General features: G+C 41.1%; 1 protein-coding gene across 1 annotated transcript in view; it reads left to right on the forward strand.

Moving 5' to 3' along the window:
* The first annotated feature begins 3,210 nt into the window (after window positions 1-3,210).
* Window positions 3,211-26,333, forward strand: part of LOC110164368 (SID1 transmembrane family member 2-like) — a 37,013-nt gene continuing 13,890 nt past the window's right edge. The window contains exons 1-18 of the mRNA XM_020929404.2: window positions 3,211-3,498; window positions 6,346-6,458; window positions 6,904-7,068; window positions 7,833-7,878; window positions 8,075-8,176; window positions 8,936-9,019; window positions 10,209-10,386; window positions 14,290-14,367; window positions 15,148-15,191; window positions 15,363-15,437; window positions 16,163-16,224; window positions 16,312-16,378; window positions 17,859-17,932; window positions 18,628-18,751; window positions 19,756-19,873; window positions 21,266-21,399; window positions 21,874-21,970; window positions 25,461-25,495. Of these exons, the coding sequence (XP_020785063.2) occupies window positions 3,301-3,498; window positions 6,346-6,458; window positions 6,904-7,068; window positions 7,833-7,878; window positions 8,075-8,176; window positions 8,936-9,019; window positions 10,209-10,386; window positions 14,290-14,367; window positions 15,148-15,191; window positions 15,363-15,437; window positions 16,163-16,224; window positions 16,312-16,378; window positions 17,859-17,932; window positions 18,628-18,751; window positions 19,756-19,873; window positions 21,266-21,399; window positions 21,874-21,970; window positions 25,461-25,495 (1,794 nt within the window). The 5' untranslated portion in view covers window positions 3,211-3,300. The remainder of the gene's footprint in view (window positions 3,499-6,345; window positions 6,459-6,903; window positions 7,069-7,832; window positions 7,879-8,074; window positions 8,177-8,935; window positions 9,020-10,208; window positions 10,387-14,289; window positions 14,368-15,147; window positions 15,192-15,362; window positions 15,438-16,162; window positions 16,225-16,311; window positions 16,379-17,858; window positions 17,933-18,627; window positions 18,752-19,755; window positions 19,874-21,265; window positions 21,400-21,873; window positions 21,971-25,460; window positions 25,496-26,333) is intronic.

Below are 26,333 nucleotides of genomic sequence, written 5' to 3' on the forward strand. Positions count from 1 at the left end.
ACCAAGAGTTATCACTGTTTGTATTTATTGCCCAAAAAGTGCTGCATATTTCATTCCCTCCATTACTGACATGAGTTTTTAAATTTTTTGTCAACAACTTGAAAGAATATCACAGGTTTAACTTGACCCTGTTGGAGTGTAACTCTTTCCTACATTCTGATACTTTACTTATTTCAATAGTCCCTCTAGTTTCTGAATAAGAGACATTTGAATGTGAAAAATCTGCCCCTGTTTCCCTCCGTTACCACTTGACCAAACCCATATGTTGGTCTATGGAGTAAGAAAGCTTTCAAAAATATTTGTGCGCATAGAACAGAAGTGCGAACTTGTTGGTCGCTGTTGTAGCTCCTTGTTGTGCTATTACTCTGTTTTTACCCTCTGCTACAAACTTGAGCATGCGCACTCTTGATCTCGATCGATGTTTCTTCTGCTCGATAAATGTCTGTGAAGTGATGACGTATTTTTGACAGTAAAGTCCCGTCTGTGAATTCGTATTCGTACTGATGAAAGCGTAATCGTAAATTTTCATTTCGTAATTGTAATTCTTGACATCGTAACTTTTCATTTCGTATTCTGATCGATAAAATACACACAGTATATTTTATGTACGACTGGACTCATTTGAGAGTTTACAAATATTTATTTTATTTGCAACTACAGGCAAATATGCACGGATTTCCCAAATACGCACGGAGTTCTATTCTTTACACACGAATATTTTTGAAAGCTTTCTTACTCCATATTGGTCATTCTAAACTACCGTATTTTCCGCACCGTAGGGCACGCTCATAAGCCTTCAGCCCCATCAAAAAATGACTGCGCGCCCCAAAATCCAGAGCGCCCTATACATGAATCCACTCAGGTGTCCCAGCACGACTTCAGTAAACTACAAAGCCGCACCACCCGCAGTGCACGCAAACACACACGGAGCAGACAGCGACCGCACAGCGAAAAACACCCACAGCCACACTCATCACTCCACACCGATGAGGAACGGAAAAGCGAGTCCAATGTGCCATTTCTAGCCACAACTGAACAACTGAGTCACTGCGAACACGCCAACAATCCAGCGGTCCCAGACAGCACCCTCCCTACACGCCACAACTGAACAAAGATGAGAGTCACCGTGAACGCCCCAAACAAAGTCTCACTGACCCATCCAACTGGTGGGTTTCGTTTAATGTCTGGTGAGGTTTATTTGTGAAAAAAGTTTGAAAATAGATCATTCAATGACAGTGCGCCTTATAATGCAGAGCACCTAATAACCCGGAAAATACGGTACTGCCTCTGCTCAATTTAATTTCTTTCCAGCGACTAGGTCAGGAATCAAAATACAATAGACGGTTCGCAAAAACCCCAGAAGTGCAAGTTTGGGCACCAGCCAATCAGCGAAGAGCCATATATTCAGTGTTGCCAACGATTGATTACCGAGATAGAGGATTTTATTTGTGAAAAAAGTTTGAAACTAGACCGTTCTATGACAGTGCGCGTTATAATCCAGAGCGCCCTATAGTGCGGAAAATACGGTAATAGATAAATAAAGCAGATCTAATATGCAAAATTGACCATGTTATATTTGTTTCCCCTCACCATTTACTCACCCAAAGTTATAGTTGGAGTAATTTCTTTAACAAACCTGGTCCAATTATAAGCATCACATTGCAAACATTTCTTACTGGCATTGCTCCTCAAGGATATGTTGCTTATATTTCAAAGGCTTGTGCAGGGAGGACCAGTGACAGATGACAGTGTAGCATCTTGAACACTGTTACCTGGAGATATTGTGCCTGCACCTCTTTATTGTTGAAGACAGTACTGTGCTTCTTTAAAGACACCTTAAAACAGACCCCCTCACAAATCAAATCAAAGCCCACTTTATTGTTGTCTGGGTTCTTAACGCCATCTGTGAAAATGTGAGTGACCCCGTTCCACTCACTCCTGAGGTGAAGTATAAGATCTGAAACATGAATCATGACGTCGTGTTGTTTTCATGGCCTGTGCTCACTGACATTCATGCCAGTGTGCCAGTTTTCCTGAATACTGACCTACCCTGCCCACCACGTGACATCAGAGCGTGCAGTTATGACCAATCAGTGCGCTGGCTGCTAGAGCAGAGCTAGAATGGACTTAGAGCGGGGTTAGGCTAAGCCTTAACAAAGCTAACTTTTAGGCCAGGGGTCTCCAACCTTTTTCCTCCGGGGAGCTACTTTTAAAAATCAAAAATGCCAGACAGCTACTACTTTTAGCGGTCACAAGAAACTGAGCATATATGAGAGTCACGACAAGCCTTAGACGAGGTACAGTTAGATGCCATTCCATTCCATTTTCTTCCGCTTATCCGGGGCCGGGTCGCGGGGGCATCAGTCTGAGCAGGGTCTCCCAGACTTCTCTCTCCACACACACACACACACACACACACACGCGCACACATACACACACACACACACACGCACACGCACACACACACACACACACACACACAGTTAGATGCCTATAAAACATAAACCATTATCCATTTATTAGTGCACAAAGTTAGGCATCAAAATGATACACGTACAATGGTAAAAGGCATTTAATTAATCAAATTTTACTTAATGAGCTCATTATGTATGTGTGCATGTAATTCAGAAATACCTTGGCTAGTTACTTGGATGGAGGTGGAGAGCTACTGGTAGCTCCCGAGGTTGGAGACCCCTGTTTAAGGCACTTTCACAATTTAAAACATTCTAAAACATTCATCCCTACAAAATCTGACCTGTCAGTCAAACACAGGTAGCTTGAATTCCTGAATAATACACTGTGTTCAATAGCAATTGCTCTCTGGGACTCTGTTTTTCCGGAGCTCCTGGGAGCTGCAGTACCTGGAACAGCCACTAGTCGATCTGCTGTGGGACAGAGGGAGGGTCTTAAACTCCAGTTCTTATTAGATAGATCCATGGTGAATAGAATTTCCCTTGAAGCCTTTCTTGGCTAGATGCAATATTGACAGATGAACATCAGACTTATACTAAAGGCAAAGTGGAGTTTGAGGCCAGAGTGCAGCACAATCTCCTCATTTTGAAAAGAAAGTTCCTGAATATCACTTTAACACAATAAAAAAATATATATTTCTGTTGAGCCTGTGTGTGACCTGAAATAACTCCAAAACACACTTCCTGTTTCATGCGTAAGAGTTACGTGAGCAAGTGGAAAGAGTCAAGTGGGGTGGACTTTCGTTTCTCACAGCAGTCTGAATAAGGTTTGGGTTAGAGACGTTTATGTAGCCAGAACTGTGAGGAATCTCTACATCAAGGTGTTCCAATGAGTCCTGGTGTCAGGTCTGTGTGTGGATTTACCCTCCTGGTCTGGATGAGTATGGTTCAGTTTGATTGTGGCTATGGACAGTCAGGGAAAAGTGTGCTCCAGAGAGAGGCAGAGTATAATGTGATGTACAAAGACACTGTTACAAGTAAAAATCAGACCATCTATGCTTTCAACTGCATAGTCTCCAACACTGAGGTAAGATACAAGACTTTTAAAAATATATTATACAACAGTGCAAATTCTTAGAAGACAGGAATGCTACTTAGATGTGCAGAGATTATGCAAAATTGTCCTTATGGTGCTTTTCTGGCTTTTAAAAAGGGGGTCTGCCGCCTATTCCAACATCCCTCCATTATGATATGCTTCTATTTAAACGTGCCAGTTTTCTGACAATTTTTGTAATCGCTATTCCAACATGTCATTTTTTTAACCTGTACATATTCAGGCTGCTGTCGGTGGCCGTAACTAGAGCCCGACCGATATATCGGTTGGCCGATATGGGCACCTGGAGACATCAGATATCAGCCGATATGTTTGCTGATATTGGCCGATATTTCACGTGGTCATGTTATACCTCATTATAAAGTTTAGACTTTCTACATTATGTTTATTTAATCCAATTTGCAGACAGATAAATGTCCTAATATGTGTCTCCGCATCAGTATTTTTCTGCGGAGTCATTTGTCTGTCAGGTCACTCACGTCAGGTCACTCACGTCAGGTCACTTACGTCAGGTCACTCATGTCAGGTCACTTACGTCAGGTCACTCACGCCAGGTCACTCACGTGTTCTTGTTTACACCCGCAGACGTGCACGTGCACGTTATTTTCTTTTTACGGACAATTGGTTTGAGTCTGGATTAAAAGGACATTTATTAGTGCAGACTTGTGATGTGAGGAGGAGCCTGTGTGAGCGGTGAGTGTTGGAAATATGTCGACTTTGATGCTAGTTTTGGTCATTTGTTATGGGTTAGCTGCTGTAGCTCCAGCACATAAACAGGCTGTTTTCTATTGGCCTATAGTAAAGTGACTATATTGGCCGTATCTTTGTTACTGGACCTGCACTGATATGCAAATGAGCTGTGAATAGACGTGTGAATTATGACATTTGCGCATATTATTAATTATTATAGAAAAACGTGCATGTTTGACTGTAGTTCAGCATAAAATAAATAAACCAGGACTAATCTTGAGCTCGAGAGACGGAGAGAGATAGAAACTGAGTCCTGACACTCAGTCCTGGTTTAGTTCTGGTTCAGTTCTGGTTTAGCCAGCTGCTTTTAGTGAGCTGAGCCAAAAGAGCCGGTTCTCTAAAAAGAACTGGAATACCCATCACTAGTAGCTAGAATGTGATGCAAAAATGCCATTAGGCCAATCTACTGTCTGTAAATATGATGTAAAGAGGCAGAATAACAATAAATGTTGCTTAAATAAACCCAATTTAAAATCCACTAGAGCCAAACCTAAGTTTTTTTTAAACTATTCAAGATTTACAGTGAATTTTTACATCATGTGGGCTTCTACCCTGTGTTTTTAAAGTTTCATTCATATGTTAATACGCCCTGTACTGAATCTCTGTGTTCCTTGACATGCTGTGTATGTTTTTGGACTTTGGAGTGTCAATGGGGTTGGGATATGATGTCATATGGACTGTGAATGTATATGCATATACCAGTCTGTTATGGGACACGTGTTGGGACAAAACTGCTGTGTATGTTTCCATGAAGATGTTAACTCAACAGTTATGCTGGTATAAAAGGCAAAATCATGCTGAATCAACTTGAATCTTGAGACCTGAATCTGCCTGAACTAATAAAGAGACATGTCTGAGAATTTTTCTAACTCTCCAAGTCTCTTTCTTAAGATCCTCTGTTTAGGCTGCCTCCAGGAGAAGCTGACAGTCACTAAATATATCGGTGATTATATCGGCTATCGGCAGCTCCAACTCCCATTTTATTGGTTTCATATCGGCCACAACAAAATCCATATCGGTCGGGCCCTAGTTGTAACAGTTTTTGGTATCACTATTCCGACATGTAATTTTTTTTATTTTTTATCTGTGTATATTCAGGCTGCTGTTTATGGTGCTAAAAGACATTTTTGTTTTAAATGGAGAAGTGTATCAAGTTCAAAACTTCAAAGAATCAAAATTGTGTTTCTCACTCTCAACCGTATAAATAAATAAAAATAAATGGAAAAGTCCAAGTGTTCTTCTTTGGGGAGACACAGATTCGTAGCTTCCTGGCACTTGGTGGTTAGGGAGGAGAGAGAGTTCAGCATCCTAACAGCCTAGTGGATGAAGCTGTTAGTGAGTCTGGTGGTGCGAGAATGGAGGCTCATGTACTTCCTCCCGAAGGAGGCTGAAAAGATTGTCTGACTTGCATCACTGACAATGGCAAGTGAGGCGGGTGGTGTATATGCGGGTGAGGCGGGTGGTGTATATGCGGGTGAGGCGGGTGGTGTATATGCGGGTGAGGCGGGTGGTGTATATGCGGGTGAGGCGGGTGGTGTATATGCGGGTGAGGCGGGTGGTGTATATGCGGGTGAGGCGGGTGGTGTATATGCGGGTGGTGTATATGCGGGTGAGGCGGGTGGTGTATTGCGGGTGAGGCGGGTGGTGTATATGCGGGTGAGGCGGGTGGTGTATATGCGGGTGAGGCGGGTGGTGCGGGTGAGGCGGGTGTGTATTTGCGGGTGAGGCGGTGGTGTATATGCGGGTGAGGCGGGTGGTGTATATGCGGGTGAGGCGGGTGGTGTTATTTGCGGGTGAGGCGGGTGGTGTATTTGCGGGTGAGGCGGGTGGTGTATTTGCGGGTGAGGCGGGTGGTGTATATGCGGGTGAGGCGGGTGGTGTATTTGCGGGTGAGGCGGGTGGTGTATATGCGGGTGAGGCGGGTGGTGTATTGCGGGTGAGGCGGGTGGTGTATTTGCGGGTGAGGCGGGTGGTGTATTTGCGGGTGAGGCGGGTGGTGTATATGCGGGCGAAGTGAGGAGAAACACTGAATTATAAGATAAACTGCTCTTGTGGATGTTGTGTTCACAGACGCGGGCAGTCCGAGTGGCTGTGGAGGCGCTCTCACACAGGCCCATTCAGTTTGTGCTCCGTCAGAAACACTCTGTCCTGTCCTTCCAAGTGCCTCTGATTATAAGAGACTCGTGAGTACATCTGATCCGGACAGTTTTTAAAACAGACCTATCTCAAGGTTGAACAATATCAGAAATGATTTCAGTATATACAGTATTGTGATATCAAGTTTTTGAAATATTTTTAATATACAAAAAAAAAAGACTTCTACGGTAATGAAAAATCAAATAAACGTGAGGAAGGCAGATTTAAGTAGCACTACATCACTGTTCCAATATTTATTAATATACTTCTTAACATAATCATTTCAGTTACATAAAAACTGAAATGTAAATATACAAGTCAGACTGTTTAAAAATAAAAGCTTAAAAAGAAATAAACCTGAGACTAATAAAAACTTAAGTGGGAAAATAAATAATAAAATTTGCCATTTTTTTTGTTTTAAAAGTGTATAAAAGTCTAATTAACATAATATGCCCCCCTTAAAGTGTTCTAATTGTTTATTTATACTGTCAGAAATGAAAGGATATTCAAGTACCGTTCCATGGAGAGGACGCTGTGTCCCCCTGACCCTCTGCAGGTCTCAGGGCAGGACTCTCTGTTTGTGGATGTGTGGACTTCAGGGAGTGACAGCTCACAGTACCAGCTCAGGGTCAGCCATGTGGACAACTTCACTCTGGAGTGAGTATCAAACATGCTGCTACACTAACTACTGTCATAGTATTCAAGACGAGGTCCTTATTTATGATCTGTACTTTACTGAATGAAACTAAGAGCCTGGGCTCTTGTTTTTGAGAAAGCTTCTACAATCACAGTGGAGCCTGCATCACCAGTGCCTCATGTGAAACCTCCAGATCTCACTACCTGAGATGCAGAGGCTGCACTAGCACTGACTCATGACTGGCTGCAGGAGCTGGGATTCAGGTAGTATAGTTTTTTTTTGTTAGGTTTGAACAAACTGGATTTTAGCAGTGAAACTGGAAAACCAAATGAGAAACAACATGGCCTCCATGTCCAATGTTTGTTTAATTAAAAATAAATGAGGATTACATGCACTCTGATCTGACTGGTCACTGCTGGTCCCCAGCACCTGCTGCCAGCCATGAGTCAGTGCTAATGCAGCCTCTGCAGCTCAGGGAGCGAATTCTGGAGATTCTGCTCTTTCACATGAGGTCAGTCCATGCATATGTAGACCCTGCTGACCCAGGTTCAGTTGTGACTGTAATAACACAGGAACTAAACAGTGATGCCTTCATCACTGCTGATACTTGCACTTATTTCTTCTTCTGTTCAACAATGTGTGTGTACCAAGAATAGTTCCCACTTTGTGATGAATAAAAGTCATGATTCTGACTGTAAAAACATTACACACACACACACAGGCAGGCATGCACACACACACACACGCAGTGACAATGTTATTACAGATTTGTTTTATTCATCAGGACAGACAAGAAGTTCAACTTCAGAGCGTCTCCTACTCAGCCTCAGGTAAACAATGAAAGTTCCTCTCACTCCTGTAAAGCAGGTGTCCTGTTTATCCATCCAGGTGCAAAAGTGTACCCTGTCATTTCTTGGTCAAGAATTTGGGAAATTACATAACTTCAAAAATGTCACAATCATGTCAGTTTTTGTTTTTAGATTCATACAGAGATCTAATTTTTCGTTCTATTTTCTGGTTTTCCAGTTTTTCAAGTATGATTATCCTGAGGGAGTGGACCGTGTTACTGTCAAAGTCACCTCTCAAACCAAGTTTCCCTGTGCCGTCCTGTCCATTCAAGACATACAGGTAAAGCCTTTATCAGCCCTCTTTTGACACCGTTGAAAAATGCTCATTTTACACTGTGTCAACATCTTAACACCACAAGAGGGAATGGACAGGCCATTTTTTTAAATCGCTAACTGCCTATTGCTGCTTAGGTTTTGAAATCTGACAAGTTCATGCTTTGACAAGCTTTTGTGGCCACAAGTACAAGAAAACATAAACATAAGTTTAGTAATTGAGAAAAAAATTTGACTTTTTTGAGCTTTTAACTGTGTTAAAATATTGGGCCTCATTCATGAAGTGTGTAATTATGGCCTTCTTACGAACATTTCTGGCATTCAAAAAATGTTCTTCTGGAAGAACAAACCCTATGAACAGTGAGGAGCACTCGTAAGAACAAAGACTATCAGTGAGGCTCAGTCTGTCCCAGCCCCACTGCTCCCCATATGGACCGATGTCACAGCCCCAGTGCTCCCCGTATGGACCGATGTCACAGCCCCAGTGCTCCCCGTATGGACCGATGTCACAGCCCCAGTGCTCCCCGTATGGACCGATGTCACAGCCCCAGTGCTCCCCGTATGGACCGATGTCACAGCCCCAGTGCTCCCTGTATGGACCGATGTCACAGCCCCTGCCTCAGTGAACTCATTCTTAGGCCAGAGTTCTGCAGTCAAGTGTTTTTTCCAAATGTCGACATTATTCTAAGTTAGAAATTGTGAAAACTATTCCCCAGGTGACCAAAAGCATGTTTAAAATGCTTAAATCTTTGTGTTTTATTTCCAGTGCCCTGTGTATGACCTTGACAGTAATGTGGACTTCCTTGGGATGTATCAGACTATTACCACATTGGGCGCCATCACAGTTAAGGTACGAAAAGTCACTGTACAAATCATTTGCTTTCATATTGAGTCTTACTTGGGCAAAGGTGATGTACAATATAATACTGGAACATTTTAAACATTTAATTAGTCAAATGTGAAATGCAGTGGTGACCCAGTTCTAGAAGTCCACACTGTTCCATGCTGCCTGTCTTTCTATATCATTAAACGTCACATATTATGTAAATTTGTCTTTTCCCAGCAATTTTACCCAGATTGTCATAGGTCAAGTTCCAGAGTTCTCCTGTGCTGTTTTTGAGTCCATAAACTGTTGCTTGTTTTGAGCATTTTTGTTGTCAAGCTGCGTTCATTTCAACCGTGGGCTTACATTTATCTCAAGTTGCTTTTCTATATGTGCAGTGTTGGGAAGGTTACTTTTAAAATGTATTCCCCTACAGATTACAGATTACACACCCCAAAATGTAGTTTGTAATGTAATCCATTAAATTACTTAAAGTGAGTAACGTAATCTGAATACTTTGGATTACTTGATATTGTCATGCTTTTTACAACTGCATGAATATACCAACTACATCCTGAAAATTCATGTTTGTTCTCTTCAAACTGGCTGTTGAGCCCAAGTCTCCATGAACAGACATTTGTTTGCTATAGAGAAGCAAAGACTAGGATCTTAACATAAGATCTTTTGTCCACTAAAAGACAATAAAAAGCCCAGTCTTTCCTTAACCAGATTAAAAATATTATTGATAGAGAAATGTCCACCCTACTGTTAGGTGTCATACTGTTTATTTAAAAAAAAATTTAACTCAAAATGATGTAGAATCATTTTATTAACAACCTCATCCACTGTGTAACTGACACCACCAGCGTTAACAAGACGTGTACGTTGCGCACGTTCTGTTTGGATTTCCAGCAATGGGTGAAATTACTGAAATAAAATAATTTAAAAAATGGGATATAGTCCAAAATGTGAAAACAGGAAAATACCGCCATGTAATCCATTTATTTCAACAAAGTAACTGTAATCCAATTACCACTCACTGAAACAGTAACTGTAACTGAATACAGTTAATAATTTGTACTCTGATTACGTAACTCTGGTACATGTAATCTGTTACTCCACAACACTGTATATGACTGGATGAGGAAGGTGAAGGGGACGATGAGATGACACCAAAATCAAGTCTGACTTGAAAATGTGATGTGTGTTGTTCCAGCGTGCGGACTTCCACAATGACAGTTTCTATGTGGTGGTGGTGGTCAACCCTGAGGACGAAGCCTGTGGAGGTCTTCCAAACTCCTCCATGACAGACACATTTAGAGACACTACAGAACAAACCAAGAGCCTGGAAGTTGTAGTGTCTCCTTCTGTGACATTTAAAGCAACATCTAAAGGTGCTGTACTTGTCTTAAGAACGTGAAAAACATAACGAGTTCATTTTTAACAGTTTGCAGTTTGTCCAAAGTTTTTTTTCCTCATTTACCTGATGATCCAAGCATCCTAATTACTCACCGTGGTGAGTTTATGAGCACTTTTCACAGCTTTCAGAGACCGGAGTTTTGCAGTGATGGTAAAGCTGAGAACAAAACTGGCATGCTAACAGTGTACCTACTGATTATCTTACAATAAAAATGCTTTCTTATTAGATGAGGACAGCACACTGCAAACATAATTTGACCTCATTCTTGCGAGCATTACTGTGATGGCCTCTGTAAATTATGAAAATCAGTTCTGAACTCATTGCGGTGAATAATTTGGATGTGTGGAATCCATAAGGTAGGTGAGAAATAACTTTGGACCAAGGGTGCAGTGGGATATAAAGAAATATAAAATAGCTACAACTTAAATGTCAAACTGGAACTACTGGCAATAGTCAAATCAACCTGCATAGGCTCATGAAATCTGCACTACTGTTCTATAGTGCAACATGAGGGACCAGGACTGAACCAGGTCTAAACCAGGACTGAACCAGGACTAAAACAGGACTAAACTGAACTGAACCAAGACTAAGTGTTGGGACGGGCCCGGGCACCCACGTAGACCGTCTGGTGACCGCAGGACAAAGGACCGGCACAGAGCACTGCGCACTATGGGGATAAGTGCAGCCGTCGCCTGATCGCGCTTTGCGGACACCCTGCTCCACGGGCTCGGGGTTCTCTCTCTCGCTCTCAAGTCCAAGATTAGTCCTGGTTTAGACCTGGTTCAGTCCTGGTTTAGACCTGATTGAGTCCTGGTGTAGTCCTGGTTTTGACCTGGTTTAGTGTTGGTTCAGTCCTGGTTTAGTCCTGTTTAAGTCCTGGTTTAATCCTGGTTTAGACCTGGTTTAGTCCAGGTTTAGTCCTGGTTTAGACTTGGTTCAGTCCTGCTTCAGTTCTGGTTTAGTCCTGGTTTAGACCTGGTTTAGTGTGGTTCAGTTCTGGTTTAGTCCTGGTTTAGACCTGGTTTCGTTCTGTTTTTGTCCTGGTTCAGTCCTGATTTAGTCCTGGTTCAGTCCTGTTTTAGTCCTGGTTCAGTCCTGGTTTAGTTCTGTTTTAGTTCTGGTTCAGTCCTGGTTTAGATCTTGTTTAATCCTGGTTTAGACCTTGTTTAGTCCTGTTTTAGTCCTGGTTCATATGCTGTAGCCTGTGGTTTATTATCTGTAGGTGATTATGAATGGCATTAATGTTAATAACATGATTCTGCATCTGAACCTCTGTCACTGAGCTTTATTTTAACACAACCTCACCATAAAGAACTAATTTAACATTACAATCACAAGCATGCTAGCAAATCCATTTTGTATTTTCCTTGAGTTTTCAGACAATCTAAAAGCTTATCTGGCTGTGTTTGTCAGGTCAGGTAAGGTCCTATATTACAGAAAATTGACTCTTCTGAGCTTTTAGTCATGTTAGAATGTTGTTACCTCCTCAAAAACAGACCTGGAGTTGTGTTTTGTTTTATTCACACATTCGAGTGGTCCTGGTCTTAGTCTGTCTGCATCTCCAAACCTCAAAATACTCTTCCACCTTGTGATGTCACGTAGTTGTAGTTTTCAAGTTCACAACTATCTTTTACCTTTTGTTCAGTTGGCAATTACAAGGTTGAAATTATTCAAATGATTCTACCGAAAGTGTATGGAGTTTGAAAACACAGTGGAACATTTCTTCTATTACCATATGACATCACAAGGTGGAACAGAGTGTTTTCTGAGAGAAGAAGAACCCAACCTTCATATCCAATCCACTGTATTTCTTCAGCACATTTCACAAACCAAAGTTTCCAAAGTGCTGCACAAATACATAATAACGGCAATAATCATAAAATGTCTTAAATAGTCTTAAACCAGTAAAATAAAATAAGAGTAAAACCATAGAATAACAATAAATAAATAAAACCAATACATTAAAAAATAAACAAAAAAGACAGAGGACCACACAACTCACGCAGTGTTAAAGTCCAGAGAATAAAAATGGGTCTTAAGGTGAGACTTAAAATTTTCCACTGTGGGTGGTTGTTGGGACGTTGTTGGGCAGAGCTTTCCAGAGTTTGGGGCCGGTCACAGAGAAGGCCCTGTCCCCCCGGTTTTAAAGGGCCCATCTCATGCAACATAACTCTTTTCACTTTGTATCTTCTGCACATAAACAAGCACAATTTGGGTTTTGGAACATCACAACACAATAGTTATGAAATGTTACTGATTTCTTGGAGGCGTCACAGACCAGGAACTATGAAAGGCTCATCCCCCCGCCCGTCCTGAGAAAGCAGGATGGAGGGGGAGACAAACGTGCATCCTGATAGTGGTAGGAATAAACTTTTATTTGTCATGGAGAAACAGCGCATTCAGCCGCATGTGTTGGACCCGGAATCGGACGAGGACTTGGAGGAGCACGAAGCTCAAACACCGCGTCAGCATCAGCTGAACATTACTGATTGTTGAAGTATTAATAAATGCTAATAGATTAACTAACACCTTGCTTCTTCCGTTGCTGTGCCAAATAATTTCTACTTGCCATCGCAGCCAAATATGCACATTCTCCATGAGGACATGGTTACAAAAAGCGTGTCTGAAGCAAAAAATAAAGATAAATAACGCAGAACAGCAGTCCTGCACAGTGCAGATGCAGGAGAGGTGGTGGAGCGGGGGAGGGGGGGCAGGTTAGAAGCACTTTCTGCTACGTCAGATGCGTCATAGGTGTATCTGCCACGTCATTGTTGTAGCAGCTTTAATTCGTTGTCACGTGGGAGCGTGGCAAAAATACCAAAAAAAAAAAGCTAAATCAATCTAAAAACCACTTCAGCGACATATATAAGGCCCACACATCACTCTTAGAAGGTAGAAAGCTCTGAAAAGTTGATTTTGCATGAGATGGGCCCTTTAAGTCTTGTCTTAGGCCCTATCCACACTAGTACGCATTTGAGTAATTTTCGTTGTGGACACAGTGTTTGTCCACACTAATCCGATGAAAAATGGCTCCAGAGATGGAACTATTTGGTGCCGCCAGCTCCAATAGACAAACGGGAAACAGCATAGCTAGAACTACTGGCACAGAACAGACTCACCATTAGCAGAACACCCCTCTGACACAGAAAGAACACTTATATTCCACTGAGTCGTGTCCTTTTTAACTCTGACAGAAGCTGAACCGCATCAGTGCACAACAGGAGCTGTTTTTTGAGCGCTTAGTTTATGCAAATTAGCCATGGGGTTTTAAGTTTCATTTCTGTAAAACGTAAACAAATGTGCTCACAGCTGTGTAGATAGGGAAGGATTGCAGACACAGAAACGACGTGTCTGGGCACAAATCATTTCTGATACTTTGATTTGTTTCAGTGCATGCAGGGGAGTAAATCTGGATGAGGTTTGAGACGTACTATGGGGCCTAAATAAATTCTGAAATGAACAGGACACCAGTGCAAAGATGCAAGGATGTGGTTATGTGCCCACTTCATTTGGTTCCTGTTTAAAGTCGTGTCAAAGAGTTTTGAACTAACTGTACTCGGTAAAGTGTGTTTTGTGAGATGCCGTAATAAAGTGTGCTACTGTCGTCCAAATGATAAATGATAAAATAACAGCGTGTATGACTTATTCAAAAAGTTTAAAAGAAAAAAAAAGCTGCAAAATGATAAAATCTTGAAGCCACTGATCTGCTTGTCAAACAAAACACAACTCCAGGACTGTTTGTGATGAGGAAACAACATTAGAACAGAAAATGACGTAATATTGGCCCTTTACCATGGTAACATTCCTCCACTGACATACAGTACCTGCCGTTTTTATTTATAGTATTGACATGAGTGTATGTTTGTCTCTTTCACAGATGTATTTCCACTTCTGATGGGCAGCATTCTGGTTTTTGTCAGCATAACTCTGGCCTTTCTGGTCTGTCCTACAAGCAGTACGTTTTACCATTTTTTGTGCTCATTTATCACATACAGAAACACATGAAGTGACTAAACTACTAAACTAAAAAACTCATTGGATGCAGCTGGAAATTGAGACCTTAAATAATTATAAAAATAATAATTAGACCCTTAGATCCTTAGACTCTTGCCTTAGATTTTGTACAAACAAGGTCAAAATAGATTGATTGATTGATTGCATTTATATAGCACCTTTCAAGATCCCCAAAGTGCTTTACAGTTCATTATTCAGTCACTCCACACTCAGCGGTGGTAAACTACTATTGTAGCCACAGCTGCCCTGGGGCAGACTGACGGAAGCGAGGCTGCCAATCTGCGCCATCGGCCCCTACGACCACCACCATCACTCACGCTCACACCTCTTTCATACTAGGCAATGTGGGTGAAGTGTCTTGCCTAAGGACACAACAACAGTTTTTTTTTTGCCACTGGCACATGCACTGTAACTTTTCTGGTGAAGGGTCTGTCACCTGCTTGTCTCTGTGTGATTGTTTCACCTGTAAGGTTCCACTGTGTGGCATTAAAGTATGATAAGTATTTAGCACACATGCTGACATGTGCACTTTAAACATTATCAGTCAAAGGGATTAGAACAGATTTCCTCTGACAAACAGACTTCCTCTGACAATAACAGAAAGTCCATCACAATGCAGACACACTTTAACCCCAGTGAAATGTCATACTGTGGAATATTCTAGGCACTTTATAACCATTTCCTTGTTTAGTTTACTTGCTGATCTTTATTTTTTTTACAGAACAAGATGAAAGAAGAAGAGAGACTGAGCATGAAGAAACATATGTATGAACCAACAATTTATATGATAAAACTCTGAAATCATTCAGTGCACTCGTGTAAGGTGTCAGGATAGTCGGTTTAAAATAAACAGCTGTAGCTGCAGTGAGCAATGAATGAAAAAATAGGGTGTTCTAATGTTACAACTGTAAGTTATTTTTTTGTTTCTCTTTTCAGAGGAGCCCCCAGCCTGAGCCTGAGCCTGAGCCTGAGCCTGAGCCTGAGCCTGAGCCTGAGAACATGGAGCCTATGGTAAGAAGTTGAAGAGAACATTTGGTACTTTTAGTCTATACTTTTTCATTGATTTATGTCACACTCAAGACAAAAAAAAAAAAAAAACTATCGAAATTCGCATTGCAAATCATAACTAACTTGTAGCACTCAGACCTGAGTTCTACACATTATCACAACTGTTAGATGCTGGCGTCTATTCTTCTGTGGGTTCTGTGGGTGTGAGCTCTTGCTCATTCTCGTAGCGCACACGCCTCGCCCGCTGCCTTTGCGCTCTGGCTGTGCACCAGGGCCACATCCTTTTGTTCTCTTTGGCCGGCTCACCAGGTCTTTCTGTTGTTTCTCTGTTTTTGGGCACAGGAGGGGTTTTAGGGTTTTTAAAGAAAATGAAACCAGACTTTTGACTCCTGTGTCCTCTCTGATATGTTGGATCCACCCGGTGTCATAACAACCAACTTTAGTTTGGCCCTACAGCCAACTGAGAGAAAAGCACAGGTGTCTTCCCTGTCCACAAATGCACAAAGCTCTTCTCTCTGCATATTTCCACAAACACAATAGTCTGTATTGACGCTAAAATAGGCTGAAGTACCTCTGTCAGCGGCAATTCGTTTGAGCACTACACCTTTGGTTTCTGCAAAAACCTTATTTATTGCATTCATTATTATTATTATTGTTATAGATAACTTTATTATTAATATGCATGACTTTTTGTGTGTGAGGATTTATCGTTTGTATTTTCTTTGTAGAGAGAGTCTGATGCGGCTCAGAATGATCAGGAGGTTCTGAAAGATGATGCTGTTTATCTTTGGTAAGAGTCTGACCAGAGACGTAAAACTATTTTCAATGATGTGAAAAGCATTCAAGTGCAATGACAAACATATTCTTTGTGTTTTAGGAACATTGCCACTATAGCTGCCTTCTATGCTTTGCCTGTGATTCAGCTGGTCTTAATTTATCATACGGTAATGATTTTTAAATCTTATTTTTGACAAATTCATCACAATGTACTGTCACAATACAAACATTTCAAACGTTATTTCAGTATTAAGGAATAGACTTCATCCTCAATATGGATTCTGATATCACAATGATAATAAAAAACACTTTCTTTCGACAACTGAATGTAATTTTCAGTATTAATAATAGAACTTTCTTTTCTATTCCCACGTGGTCTTATATCTATGTAATCCTTCAGAGGTCCAGAAGGTTCCATAGTGGTCTATAGGTGTATTGTAGTCTATGTGTTCTGATACAGCTCAAGATCATTCTAAAGGCCCGTTCAGACCGGAGCGTCAAGGCGTCCAGTTTATATGCCAAGTCTATGTGGATGCACGTCTAGGGAGTCCTGCGTTTTTTTGGGTGTGTCTTCAGGCATCAGCGCAGAGCGAATCTGACGTCTATCGGCGTCAGAAGTTGAAAATGCTGAGAGGGAGTCACAAACATTAGTATAAATATATATGCCACAATCACCGAGCCGATCACCAGGACTACACTAGGACCGAACCAGGACTAGACCAGGACTAGAACAGGACTGGACCAGGACCGGACCAGGACCGGACCAGGACTAGACCAGGACTAGACCAGGACTAGACCAGGACTAGACCATGGCTGAAGTAGCCGATCGCCACACTGAGTTTTTATGTAATAAAAACACTAAAGTCTCTCTCAGTCTGGTCTACCATCATTCCGGGAAAAAATGGATGTGCGAAGTATTTTTCTCCCTTTTGTCCACGGCGTCCAAGTCTAAACTCCAATGCACAGGCGTCCAAATAGAGGCATCTAGGGCATTTTTGACGCTGCGGTCTGAATGGACCATAAAGCTATTCAGCAAAGGTTCATTTCTGTCTTGTGAGTGTCTTTTTGAGTATGATGACCTGCTCAAATCAGTATCTAGTTCTGATAGTAGTTTTAGTATTGATTTGCGTCAGATTTTTGGTACATTTGACAACCCTACAATGTACAGAATGATCCTGTCATTAACTATTTAAGTAACACTTTGAAAACACATCAGATCTCAATGTGAAAAAATATGTTGGATATCTATACAAATATTGACATTGTTGCCACTCTACTGCTCCTGTCGTTCATTTCCATTAAAAACGGTTGCATCCTTTTGTTCCTAATAGAGATGTGTGGATTGCGGTTACAGCCGCGGTGCCCATGGCTAAACATCACGTCCATGACGTGACGAAAAATGATATTTTAATTGAATTCGGGCGGGCTGCGGTTTAACTACTCAAATTAAAATATATATATATAAACGGATGAGTTTTGTGTCGCGGTTGCAGATGAAAAAATAGCTCCTCCGCGCATCTCTAGTTCCTAAAACATTGCCCTGTCCAGATTCGTATAGAGATCCTGCATAAGTTTTTCCACACTGAGATCTGATGTGTTTTCAAAGTGTTCCTTTAATGTTTTCAGCAGTGTAACTTGTTATTTTAGATTGCTGATGTGACAGGAAACCAAGACATCTGCTACTACAACTTCCTGTGCGCTCATTCAGTGGGAGGTCTGAGGTGAGGAACGTCAAAGGAAACTGTACCAGCTTTTGAAAAACAGCACTACTTTATGGTTCTCATTTTGACGTAAAGGTGCACTGCGGAACATTTTGGTGAAGGGTCCGCCACCTGCTTACATCCAGATTAAACCCATCTATCATGAGGGAGAGGGAGATCTGTGGAGAGTCGTCACTATTCACTGAAGGAATGATTGTATTTTTGAGCAATAGAAACACCAGTAATGAATAAATGTTAAATGTATATGTGTAAAGTCATACCATGGAACATTCTTGGCAAAGCAATGACCTCTTCATGGTGACAAGCACGTGGCGGACTCTCCACTAGAAATGTTACGCAGTGCCCCTTTAATTTGGCGGGGTAAAACCATTTGTAAAAACAGATTATAGTTTTACACCAATCAAGAAGCAATTTGTGAAGAAAAGGTGAAAAATCTGTTGAAAATTAGTAGAGAGTAGAGAGTTCTATTTTAGAGAGTATATATTAGTATTGTAGTGTACGGAAGACCTCACAATGTACACGTGACTAACATTATTTTAATAAAATAAAGGTGTTTTCATGGCTGGTGAACTCAGGTGTTGCCTTGTGAGTGCAGTTTGGGTCAGATACTTTTGCCACGCCTCCTTTTTAGTCGACTAACTACAGCCCTGAAAATGTGTGACAAGCAGTAATGAGTGCATATTTTCACTTCTCAGCTCTTTCAACAATATCCTGAGTAATGTGGGCTATGTGCTGTTGGGTTTGGTCTTCCTCATTACTGTGTTCATCAAACATTTGAAGCACAAGCGAGCTCTGGCCCACAACGATACCAACGCTTTGGTAAGAACACATCTGAAGCTTCACTTTTACTGTCAAAAGTATGATTTTCTCATTTTAAAGGGATATTGGTACTTTGCAGCTGATGTCATCAACATTTCCTGGGGGCAGGGGGCAAGCAGATAAATTAGGAGCATTGCCATCAGTGACGTCTGGTCAGTAGAGGGCCTAACTTGACCTAGATAAAAAAATAAAAAGTTATTTTGTATTAGGCTATATGTTTCATATTTTGTTTAAAATTGAACGTGTATCTGGGTAGACATATTTTTATCATGTCAAATGTGCTCATATCACTTTATTTGAGACAAAATAAAATACATTTTTGGAATAACAAATGAAAAACTAACAATCTAATAAAATACATGTATAGCTAGCCCTTTTTATTTGCTTTATATTGCCTACCTGACCCCTGTGAGAATTCAACAGCCATCGCAGTTCTCTCTCTTTGCATCATTGCTTTAGTTGTTGTAAAATTAAACTCCGGTGTGTTAGGGATGCAATCAGTCATCTCTTTTGCCATCTAAAAATGAATAGCATTTTTAACAACTGATTGATCCCCATTGTCATTGAACCCCTACATGTTACCTTTACCACGATGACACCACAGCTACATCCATGTGGTGAGGGGGTTGTTATACCACACCTTTCCAGTTGATAGTTCTCCAATCGTTCCTCCTGTGTTTCTGACAACAGAGATTCAGGTACATCCTGTACATACATTTGTTACATCATTTTTTGACACATGCTTGATTACATTAGTAAAAGTTAGTTACTTTCATTTCTTAGCTGCTTTTTCAGAAGACTCCAGCTCCTTGGTGTTTTTGGAGGGGTCAATCAAAGAAACCTTTTCTTGGCCCATGTGGATAAACTGAAAGAGAAAATGTATTATTGTAATTCTAACTAAGATAAAATTGTATTTTGTCTTGTAATACAAACAAACCAGAAGGTTCCATAGTCAATAGTAGGTTACATAGTGCACCATTAACTTAGCTCCATCTTTCCTGCAGGAGTTTGGTATCCACAAAAGCTTTGGTCTGTTCTACGCCATGGGCACAGCTCTGATGACGGAGGGCTTGCTCAGCGCCTGTTACCACGTCTGTCCCAACGCCAACAACTTTCAGTTTGGTAAGACTTCACTGCTCTGCTCCTCTGTGCAGGGCTCTAAGAACAAACACGCATTACATTTCTTTTAACAGAAATACCTTAATATTGTACTGTCCAAAGTCTCAGAATGACACTGAGCGACAGTGGCTCAGTGGTTAGAGCAGTGATCCCCCACACAGAAGGTCAGAGGACCGATTCCCACGTGTGTTCCTAGGCAAGAGACTTGGTGGTTGACACAGATTGGCAGCTTCGCTTCCATCAGTCTGTCTCCAGAGCTACAATAGTATGTCATAATTATCTCTAATCTTGAGCAAATGTCCCCTCAAAAAATAATGAAAGACGACTCAGTAGTGCCACCTCAGACTCTGATTTTCAAGGGGCCATTGAAAAAATGAATGTAAGAATCTGAAACACAGAACAAAAAATAGAACATGTCAGGACATGACAAAAATGATATTATGGCCCCGCCCTATACCCAACAGGACGTCGGCCATATTGAACCAAACCTGGGAATGACAAAAGCCCACTTCTCCTCCCATGTGCAATTAAACATTTTCAGTTACATTTTGAATATGACTTTGGGTTTGGCCATGGTGAATTTTCAATGAATTGCACATTTTTTAGCTGAGCACAATGATATGACAGACATTCTTCCTGCCGTACTAAACAAAAAGCCAATGAGGACATATTTCTATTTGTAACCATGTTGCCATGGCAACATTCAGCATTTGTCACAGAAATACATGGTTTTTGGTTAACTGGGATGAAAAACATGTGTTTGTCATAGACCCCTGAAATTTGGTACACATATTCCCCATAACATTCTGTACAAAAATTCAACGAGAACATAGCTCTATCTCCAGCCATGCAGGCGGAACACTGCCAGAAATGGTCTCGTTGGAATGAATGGAGCAGTAACTTATATATGTAAAGATAAACGTATTTATGTATAGACACACATATATATGTATAAATGTATTTATGTATAAACACACATATATATGTATAAACGTATTTATGTATAGACACACATATATATGTATAAATGTATTTATGTATAAACATATTTATGTATAGACACACATATATGTATAAACGTATTTATGTATAAACACACATATATGTATAAACGTATTTATGTATAAACACACATATATATGTATAAACATATTTATGTATAGACACACATATATATGTATAAACATATTTATGTATAGACACACATATATATGTATAAACGTATTTATGTATAGACACACATATATATGTATAGCTAAACATATGTATTTATAGATACACATATATATGTATAGATACATACACTCATGTTCATTTTTTAAATGATTCACACCATGCTGAATTCTCCACATGCTTTAGTTGTATTGTTCAGCTGATCTCTCCTTGTGTTTGCAGACACGTCCTTCATGTACATCATCTCTGGGCTCTGCATGTTTAAACTGTACCAGAACAGACACCCAAACATCAACACCCGAGCCCACAGTGCGTGCGGCTGCCTCGGGGTGGTCGTCTACCTGTCTGTGCTCGGGGTCAGTACACAGCTGCAGCTTTCACATGGCATCACAACATTCTATAGGCAAATATTCTATACAAATGGGGGCACTGTGTTGATTGCACTCATAGTAAACGCAGACAAAAAAGTTTTAGGATTGTCTGAAAATTCAAGAAAATTTTTTTAAACTGATAAAAAAAAAAGTATTAAAACTTTCAGGAGCGGCCCCAGTCATCTTTTCTCTTCCCGAGAGACCACCGGGTCACCGGGTCTACACTTCTAGTTAGCTTAGTTAGTTAGCTAGTTAGTCTGGTCAGATTAAAATTAAAATCAGAATAAAGTCTAATTTGAGTGACAGAGCTCCAGATAGAGCAGTGCAAGCAGTTAGCATCACATCCCAAGGGAAATATTGATAGGTTGTAATGTCATGTGCATAACCTCGGTTACAACAGTAGTACATGAGGTACACTGTACAGACTCATTCTAATTGTACTGCTTTGCACATTTACAGGTTAAGGGAAACGGCAGCTTATGGTTTTGGATTTTTTTCACAATCATTCACATTTTGTCGGTTCCTCTGACTGCACTGCTCTTTGTCTCATGGGAAGGTAAAAAATCTACACTTCATATTTGTGTCATGCTCAAAATCATCAAAACTTTAAAGAGCTGTGATTATGCAAAATAGATTTTTTAGAGCTTTCTACCATGTTATAACATTGTTCCCTCATCAAAAACATGCCTGAAGCATTTTTAGTTGTCATCCATGCATGTTTGAGTAATCTAGCGAGCTATCCTGGGCCCTATTCTAACAGTTACCAGTGTCACCCATGCCCCCACACGACAATTCTCCATAAATATATAAAAATATGATATAAAATTGTGCACAGCAACTTGACAAATCTCATTCAATGTGCAGTAGTTTCAATAGCGGGATGCATGCTGATTGTGTGTTCTGAAGGGGAAGTGACTTAATGTATCCGATCTACATAATATATTTTGATACAATCTTGCTGTTAAATGTTAAATTATATGGTACTCTGTCATCTCAGTTTGTCGTTAAGCTTGGGGATACACCTATACAAACTAGGGAACAGTGGTCCAAACCAGAGTCCTGAACCAGTGGGGGCAACTCCGATTCAGGTCAGGGAGCGGTGTTAGGTGCGCTTTCCCCGGGAAGAGCCAAATGTGCAAGGATGGACCGCTCAGGACAACATATAACCAACTAAATGGGTTTTGCGCTTCTGTCTGGATGTTTTGCACCACCTCGGTACCAGCCGCACGGATCTCATGCTGAACCAGGACTAAACCAGGACTGAACCGAGGACTGAACCCAGAGGACTGAACGAGGACTGAACCAGGTCTAAACCAGGACTGAACTAAAACTCAACCAGAGCTGGGCGCCTCCCTCGGGAGGTGTTTCGGGCATGACCCAGGACATGCTGGAGGGACTATGTCTCTCAGCTGGCCTGGGAACACCTCGGGGTCCCCCCGGAGGAACTGGAGGATGTGTCCGGTGGTGAAGGGAGTCTGGGAGTCCCTGCTTAGACTGCTGCCCCCGCGACCCGGCCCTGGGATAAGCGGAAGAAAATGGATGGATGGATAAACCAGAGCTGAATCTGGACTGAACCGACGACTAAACCAGGACTAAAACAGAACTGAACCAGATCTAAACCAGGACTAAACCAGAGCTGAACCAAGACTGAACCAGGACTAAACCAGGACTAATCTTGGACTAGAACTTGGAAGCACCTTGCAGACAGGGTGGCGGCGCGATCGGGCGTCGGCTGTGTTTAGCCTCATGGAGCGTGGAGTGCTGCACTGGTCCTTACGCCCGTGGTCACCTGACGGTCTACATGGGTGTGTCTCCGGTGTTTCACCTCTGCTGATATCGCTTATATCTTTATTTTAGCGAATTTGTCTGAAGAAAAACCCACCACTTCAATCCAGGTTAAAAAAAGCATTGTAACGCGTGTTACTCACATATGTACCGAGTAAAAAATTAAATAATTTTCCCCCTGTAATCCCTTATGCAATGCATAACAGTAATTCGTTACTTTTAACGCATTACACCCAACCCCCCTCCCCCTCACCGCCGCCCACCGGACACTGTCACCTTTTTTTCTCTGAGGAGTTTGCAGGTTTGAAGTAGATCAGCCACGTCCACCGATTGTCGTGAGTGTGGCCTGGGTGCGCTCAGGTGTTGTAGCCCTGTGTGCCTCAAGTGTATTGAACCAGTGGATAAATTAAATATACCAAAACTGAACGGTTCATGTGGATTATTTGAAAGTGCAACATTAACGCAAGGAACAAACAGGAAAACACCTTGCGATGTCATGTAGTAATACAGGAAAAGCTCCACTGTGTTTTAATACTCCATACACCTTCACTTGAAACATTTTGATAATATCAGCCCTGGAATTGCCCATCTCTACTGAACTAAAGGTAAAAGGAGTTGAAAACTTGAAAACTACCTCTTCATGACATCACGAGGTGGAGTTTTGGTGATGTAGACAGACTATTAATAAAAGGATTACTCAAACATGTATGAATGAAACTAAACACAACACCTGATTATGTAACCACATTGTAACACCACTAAGCTTCCAAGAATCGATTTTGTGTAATATAGGACCTTTAAATGTGCACTATGTAACTTTTTGTTTGGGTGTCCATCACCTGCTTGTTTCTATGGAGATGTCATTGCTCTACCTGGAATGTTCCACAGTATGACATTAAACAGCTCTAGCTTACTTTTTTTTTTTAAATTACAAGTGGTTTTATAGCTCAGAAATACCTAGAAAAAACAGGTGTTCTGACTGTGAGCCAGGTCGCCTCTCCACAGATCTGGCCTGGTCTGGTTTGGTCTGGTTTGGTTTGGCCGTGGGTCTAAAACCAGGACTAAACCAGGTCTAAAACAGGTCTAAAACAGGTCTAAAACAGGTCTAAACCAGGTCTAAACCAGGTCTAAAACAGGACTAAAGCAGGTCTAAACCAGGATTAAAACAGGACTAAAACAAGATTTAGCCAGGACTTAACCATGCCGCATGGACCGTCCAATCCTCATGTACACCGCAAGGGTCATGCCTCTAAACCAGAACGAAAACCAGGACTAAAGCAGAACTAAAGCAGGACTAAAGCAGGACTAAAGCAGGACTAAAGCAGGACTAAAACAGGACTAAAACAGGATTTAGCCAGGACTTAACCATGCCGTGAACCACTGGGGACCACTGCTGTAAAACATTCCAGAAAAAGCAAAAGCATCTCCATAGAGAAAAGCATATGATGGATTCTCCACCAGAAAAGTTACACAATGCACCTTTAAGCTTTGTAAAGTAACACGTAATGGGGCAGGTAACGTCACAATAGGCAAGTTTCAGCTGACGTCACTGTTATTAAAAGCCCGCGTTGCATGCTGGGAAATATTTTGGTCGGAGGCAAGAAACAGGATAGCGGTCAAACACAGTGCGTAACCTCGCGTATTTATCCTCGATAATGGTAAATTCCTGCTGCATTATCGGATGCACAAATAGAAGCACGGTAGGAGGAAAATGTCTTTTTCATATTCTGAGTGAAAAGAACCGCTAAAGGTGAATTAAACGACTTTCAAACATTCGCAGAGCAAACGTAGAAGATCCTAACAAACCGTGGACTCCAACAAGTTCAACAACACATCGAGACTCTTGGAGGTTTTCATCTTTTCTGCTGTGAATGGCCCAGGAGTTTCCACCAAGTCATTGTGGACATCGCCCAAGTGAATATTTGTCCAGGTAGTTGGCGATTCTGACCAGAAATTTGGTTTGGTCCACCTTTTGTCGGGGTTGAAAAGGGTGATTTGGCTCCATCGATGCTTATGACCAATTTCTGGTCAAATGGTCTTGGGTCCTCTGCCGTTAGAGTGGATAAATCAATACCCTTTACGTGCTTTCTCACTCCGTCCGTCATTGAATTAGTGTTTCTTGCCGCCGACCAAAATAATTCCCACCATGCAACGCGCGCTTTTGTCAACAATGAAACTCGCCTATAGCATGGTTGTTTTTATGTAGTATTGTATTTTATTTATATTAAAGTGCACTAATGTCTGTATTGCTATTTACACAGATTGGAAAAGACTGTTTAAAGACCGCAAGCTCTTTGTACGTTTTTCAAATATTTAAATCAACCTATTTATTCCCCATTAAAGGTGGATTGTGTAACTTTTCTGGTGGAGGGTCCGTCAAATGGAAATGTTTTTTCTTGGTTTGGTTTGGTCTCCATAAAGATAAAAAGGTTTAATAGCATACTGTTAAACGTTCCAAACAAAGTTACAGGTCAGATCTGCGGAGAGGCAGCCCCACTCACTGTCAGAATGCCTGTTTTTCTATATATTTTTGAGTTAAATAACCTGTAACTGAATAAATGTAAGATAATGCTGTTTAAAGTCATACTGTGGAACATTTCAGACAGAGAAATGACAGATCCATAGCAAGGCCGGATTATCCATATGGGCCAGTGGCACCACATGACACAAACTTTAAATATATTTTTTGTTATGTATATGTTATACACTTGAAAATGTTAAATGACCATATATAACTCGTCATTAACACTAATTTCATCACAACAACAACAACAATAATAATGATAATACTGAACAAATCAAGATTACATGACCATTTAATCCACTTTCCCTCAATCTGTCAGTTGAGTCAGTCCACAAGTATGCGCAAGTGTGTCATTTTTTAAAAAAACGGCAGAAATGAAAAATGGACAGGCATCAGTGGAGTGGTTGTGCAAAGAGAAAAAACTAAAAAATGAGAGACTCCAGACGTCTAGCCACGATTAAAAATGTTCCAGTGATCGATAGTTTTTTTGTAAGAACATCAGGAACTACCTACATATTTATAGTTGGATGCTGTAAGTTATTTTTGTCTTATTTGCTGTGCTGATGTAGTTAGTACTTTTGAGGGAGGGGGAGGTGCACCTGTGAGGTAT

The sequence above is a fragment of the Boleophthalmus pectinirostris genome, unplaced genomic scaffold (assembly GCF_026225935.1).
Source record: "Boleophthalmus pectinirostris isolate CB_2022bp ecotype Guang Dong unplaced genomic scaffold, ASM2622593v1 HiC_scaffold_5, whole genome shotgun sequence".
NCBI classification, from domain to species: domain Eukaryota; kingdom Metazoa; phylum Chordata; class Actinopteri; order Gobiiformes; family Gobiidae; genus Boleophthalmus; species Boleophthalmus pectinirostris.